Source organism: Phyllopteryx taeniolatus, chromosome 10 (genome assembly GCF_024500385.1).
Source record: "Phyllopteryx taeniolatus isolate TA_2022b chromosome 10, UOR_Ptae_1.2, whole genome shotgun sequence".
In the NCBI taxonomy this organism is placed as follows: Eukaryota; Metazoa; Chordata; class Actinopteri; order Syngnathiformes; family Syngnathidae; genus Phyllopteryx; species Phyllopteryx taeniolatus.
The window spans coordinates 14,218,521-14,223,982 of record NC_084511.1 but is presented as its reverse complement, the minus strand read 5'-3'; the positions used below and the strand labels follow the sequence as shown (position 1 = coordinate 14,223,982).

General features: G+C 41.2%; 1 protein-coding gene across 1 annotated transcript in view; it reads left to right on the top strand.

The window, feature by feature from the left end:
* abcb7 (ATP-binding cassette, sub-family B (MDR/TAP), member 7) overlaps window positions 1-2,954 on the top strand; it is a 45,807-nt gene extending 42,853 nt beyond the window's left edge. The window contains exon 16 of the mRNA XM_061786893.1: window positions 1,448-2,954. Within this exon, the coding sequence (XP_061642877.1) occupies window positions 1,448-1,666 (219 nt within the window). The 3' untranslated portion in view covers window positions 1,667-2,954. The remainder of the gene's footprint in view (window positions 1-1,447) is intronic.
* The last annotated feature ends 2,508 nt before the right edge of the window (window positions 2,955-5,462 follow it).

Genomic DNA, 5,462 nt, shown 5'->3' with positions numbered 1-5,462 from the left:
ACTTTACCTTTTCAGTGTTTATACACAACTGCTTATTTTAAACTTTTTGACTCCATGTGTACAAATAATTGATGTGCACATTTTTATTTTCCGATGTTTTATTGCTTAAATAATGTGACATACAACAGGTTTAAATGGCATCAAAAATAAGTGTCATAATTGACTCTTGTGTATTGCTACTTATTACTGAATCGATATCGTAGCATTTAAATCAATCTCGAATAAAACTGAATTGCAACTGCAAAAAAATGCAATTGAATTAGAGAATTGCAACCTCAAAAATCAAAATCAAATCGTGAGGTTCTTAACAATGCTCAGCCCTATATGAAGTATAATACCAACTTGAACAATGCGGGGTTTGGTAACTCCAGCAAGATGGCTTTTTTTTTTTTCCTCCAAAGTAGTGCTTTTGGAGATGCTAGGTTTCTGCCCGACAGTGATGATATGTAGCTTGTGATTTCTGCATATTTACTAACTCTGCATGATTTTCTTAGTAAGTAGAGCTGTATAAGAAGTCGGAACTGATGCTTACACGTCACATTCTTGCAAATATGGACTCTCGCAAGAGTAAAAAGCCCCAAAATGGCGGCTCCATAAGAAAACAGCTAGAATAAATACTTTAAAGAATTTAGTAAATTGATATACACACATAAAATATAACAAAGTTTTCACAACTAGAGTTTAGTCCCTCTCTATGTTTCATAACATGTTGTGCAAAAGTGTGCACACACAAACAAAAAAATCTCTCTTTCCTTCTGGTGCTAGGAGATCAGAAAAAAAATATCCAGGTGAGAAGAGAAAATATTGCGTTATGTAAAGGTTGTCCTTGGAATCACTCGTGGTCTTGAAAGAGCATCAATGTATCACCACTCAAGTGACATTTTCCATCGACGCTCCCAGCGCTGATGAAATAAATGGCTCTTTTTGTGCTGCTTCCAGTGAGCATGTGTGTTTCCAGAGTCAGATGTCGGGGATTAGAGGGTCATGGGGAGGAGGCATGTTTTGTGTCTGATGTCGCCATGGAGTTTGCAGGTGTCGCCGGCAGAGGACCGCCCAGGGTGCTCATTAAAAAGCGTGCGTGCTCATCTTGGGCTCACTAAAGATAACACCGACACCTCTGCATGCTCATGGGAGCTGAGGGGAAAGGGGCGCCTTCATTTGTGTTGGACTGTGTGGGAGGCGTGCATGCCGTGCGTGCGTGTGTGTTTGTGAGTCAGTGTTTTTGTGCGAGAAATGCAACAGTTGTTCAGGAGGCGTGAGGGATTGTACAGAGTAGGGGGGGGCTGGCTCTCTGCAGAGTGTGTGGTCAGTGTTGCTGATCATGGTGAGATTATTATTGAAGCTGTACTCATTATGCCATCGTTTCAATATCATGTGCGTGTTTGCAGCCATTTTGATTTGGGCAAACTTGGGTTTCTTTTGTTTTTGTTTTGTTTTGGTGGGACAGGGTAAAGTGAAAGAGCGCGGCAACCATGAAAAGCTCCTCGCCACGGCGGGCAGCTTGTACGCCGACCTGTGGAACACCCAGAACAGCAGAATCCTGAACAGCAACAACAGCTCCAGCCGGCCGCTGCCTGAGCGACTCTCCCAGAAGGAGGAGGAGAGGAAGAAACTGCAGGAGGAGATCCTCAACAGTGTGAAGGGCTGTGGGAACTGCTCCTGCTGAGAGAAGCTGTCACCTCCGAGTGTCGTTACCATCCCCGCACAGATGGCGTAAACTGGAGTCCCCAGTCTGTGTGGTGTTTGAGGAGGGGAAAGGGGGGGTGCGGCCCCATTATGCATCCTAGCCATGCCTCCAGTGATGCGGCCATGCTTCCTTTTCCTCCCGCTTCTCCTTCTCATCTGAATAAAGGCTCTCGCTGGCCAAGTTGAGTAAGGAGCTTAACAGATACTGGACGGTCTCCAGAGCTTCTATATGTCAGTTTCCTCAGCTGAAGCCAAGAATAAGAGACCTTGTATATCACATATGTGCACGCTAGACATCTGCTGAACAACATGGTCACATCCACTTCTTTGCTTTGCATGCATTGGGCTTTTATTGACATCTTTCTTCGCATTGGAAACAGCGGAGATTACACGTATTGATGCACATATGATCTCCATACCGACACTTTGTAGGGCTTGATTTTTTTTTTTTTTTTTTTTTTTTTTTTTTTTTACATTACTGGTAATTTAACCTGATTGTTGTTTTTTTAAAATAAGTGTCTATATAGATATATTTCTATGTGTTGACAATTCATATCCATTTTATTTCCTGTGATTGTTTATTCACAACTTCAAATGTCACAGCCTTGAGCGAAATGTTTAATCGTTGCGATTGTCCCCATTGAATTAATCAACTATAGGTGAATGTGTGGAGTTGCGAGCACACAAAACTGTCTCCCGAGTGAATTAGCAGAATGTCACGGCTGGATCGGTGTAAAAATAACACTGCAGGAATAAATGATGAATGTTTTTTACCACAGTGTGAGCCACGTTCCAAGGTTTCCTCTGGGAACATTTTGCAGTAATATCATTGAGCCTTGACACGGCTATTGTGACGAGAGTCGTCTTTATTTTAACTGCATTTAAATGGGCGTATTGATCAGAACGCATTGAAGGTTTTGCATTAGTAATATTTAAAAACTGACATGCATGTCCTAAGTTTCAGAGGACTGCTTTGCTTGTGATGTGCACACAGTTTGAATCTCTGCTGGTATTGTTTCTGTTAATAAAATTGTGATGTTCTTCTATAAACCCATCTTGTCTTGCACAGTGTGATCACAAGACTGATGTATCAGGTACTATCGGATTGGGTTGAGCTTTTTAGCTTTCAAACTTTGAAGACACTGTAAACGCTATTTTGTTCTTAATACCTTATATACATTTGAAGATGATTGCTGAAAACATGCAAATACTGAACTGTGTAATACTCAATTCTGGAGATGAAGCATAAAAGGTTTTCGCCATTTCAATTTTTCAGATTTTTTTGGGGGGGAGGGCATGACTAAAACGTGTTAAAAAAGTGTGATGCACTTTGGTGTCTGGCATGAGTCCTCCAGTGGCATGGAAAAGCCCTGTGACAACCTGGTAGGATATATTTTTGCAGGTTAAAGTAGTTCTCTTTAGGTATAAGAGATATTTGATGAAGTAGCATTCATTTTTCCAGGTCATAGTGGTATTTGGCAGCTGAGCGGGGGGGGCATGGTTTCAGCGCACTCAGTCGACATGCCCGCAGCGTTGAAGAGCGGAGAAGACAGCTCGATTTAAATAAATAAAATAAAAATAGGATTTTGAAGCCTCATTTTATCTAATGTACATGGTGATTTGTTTAATCATTCAAATTTGACAGGGTTGTTAACAACACCTCTCTGTTGTGTGTCAAATTTGGAAGATTTACTGTATTTTCACTTTACAGCAGTGGTAACCAACCTCTTTAGGCCCAAGATCCCTTTTTTTTCTTTCACAAAATGTAAACTGAGATCTACCACTGCAATATCTTCTGGAAAAAAAAACACTTGCCACTTTTGACAGGACCAATGCATACATACACATAGAGATAAGTAGTCTGACCCTGAGCAATTAAAAAATAAGTATACCAATGTAGCCGAGTAACAAATGCCAATATGTTGGATTGAACGTAAAATGTAAATAAATCGATTCAACAGGGACATGAAATGGCTGCTTTTAGTATCGTCTCTTCAATACACAATAATTCAAGCAAAATTCAGAAAAAAAAATTCTCAAATGTAGGAATAATAAATAAGTGCAATGCCCAACTTGTCCTCACCTCGAGGTCTGGCATTCAAGTCAACATCACTTTGAAGTTCAATCATCTCCATGTTCACGCTAATGTAAAGACCTCCTGCGTTTTCCCTGACAGCTCTTCTCTGTCAGTGTTGTGGAAATTGGGTTTAATACAAAACCAACTCATTGGCTCATGCTTTGTACCTCCACAAATCTATGGACAAATTCTGTTACTAATTTGTTCAGACGCGCACATCATTGTTTGGGATGGAAATAATATTTATCTCTGAGGTTGTGCACACTTTGAATTCTTGCTTTAATTTCATTTTTCTTTTTAAAGTCAGCAAACAAGGGGTATTGAAGTCAACTCGCCATCGTTATGGTTTCTTGTGCTCATAGCCAGTAAATGGCTAACTCGGAAAGATGTTGCTGTTGGCGCGGCGAAAAGCGATTCGTGCGCTTTAGTCTTTGTTGCGACTTCACCCACAGTTGAGTGAATAAGTGTCTCAGAAGAAGCTGTCATGAGAACTATGCTCCTGCTCGAGGTTTTGTTTATAGATGCACACAGCATTTGAATATGAGGCATATCGTCTTCCCATTTGATGACGTGAAGAGGAATTTGCTTTCCCATTCGTGATGGAAATAATGCACCGACAGTATGTCTTTGTGTGTGTTCTTTTTGCTTTGCTTTTTTTTCTTTTTTGCTGCAGCAGATCAATCCGACTACCTCTGTGAAGTTTGCAGACACACTAGCAGCGTAACCTTTTTGTGCTTTTCAAAATCTAAACTAAGAAAAAATGTATTTTTTCTCTTTTTAAATTACGCGTGGGTTTCATTTTGAAAAAGACTGGATCTACCGTGATGGGCATGGAGAGCTACCTGTCAATCGCGAGCGATGTGTTGGTTAACCCCCCCCTTTACAGGGACTTTTCTGGATTGTTCTAACCAAAATGGCAAAGGTAAAAAAAAATTGCTGTAACAAAACGTATTAGTTTGGGTTAGGTAAATAAACAATATACAGTTTAATCTTAACTAGAGGTGCAACAATTAATTGATTAATCGAGAATTTCATCAATTATCAATTATGCCTGGGTCCTGGAGGGTCAGCGATGTCCCGCACTGGTTGAGTCCCCTGCTGGACGGGCTCGCCGACTCGGCCCCCCTCCACCCCTTCCTCCATGTGCCGGTTCAGAAATTCCGCACACCAGTTGACTAACATGCATGTGATATGGTGTTCATTTACTAATTCAGTAAGTTCGATAGACACACTATAGGCTTGAATTACTTGAGCTGGGATCACTAACAACAACACAGGTTATACTAACATCAACTCACAGGTTCTTACAGGTGTTTAGACACTAACAAAGAATCCCACCGCACCACTCGTTAGTGGCACTGCCTTGCTCATTTCGCCACATCCTGTCCTTTCCTGCCCTTTTCCGTCCTCACTTGTTCTCTTGGTTAGTTATTGGATGTCGTCACCGGATGTCCCCCCCCCCCCCCCCCCCCATCTACAAATGACTGATGTAATGTTACTTGTGTTCAAATATCTACACTGTCCCACTATTGTTCTGATGTGGTTTGCACCCCTAGTCCCCTTATCCACTCTATCCCCCTGTCTGTCCCCTAAAACCCTTTTCTGTCCGGCTGCATTTTCAATAAACATCAGAATAATAACGAAATCTAAAATTAAGCAGAGGGAGTATTTCAAATTCCCCTGTTGCACAGCAAAACTG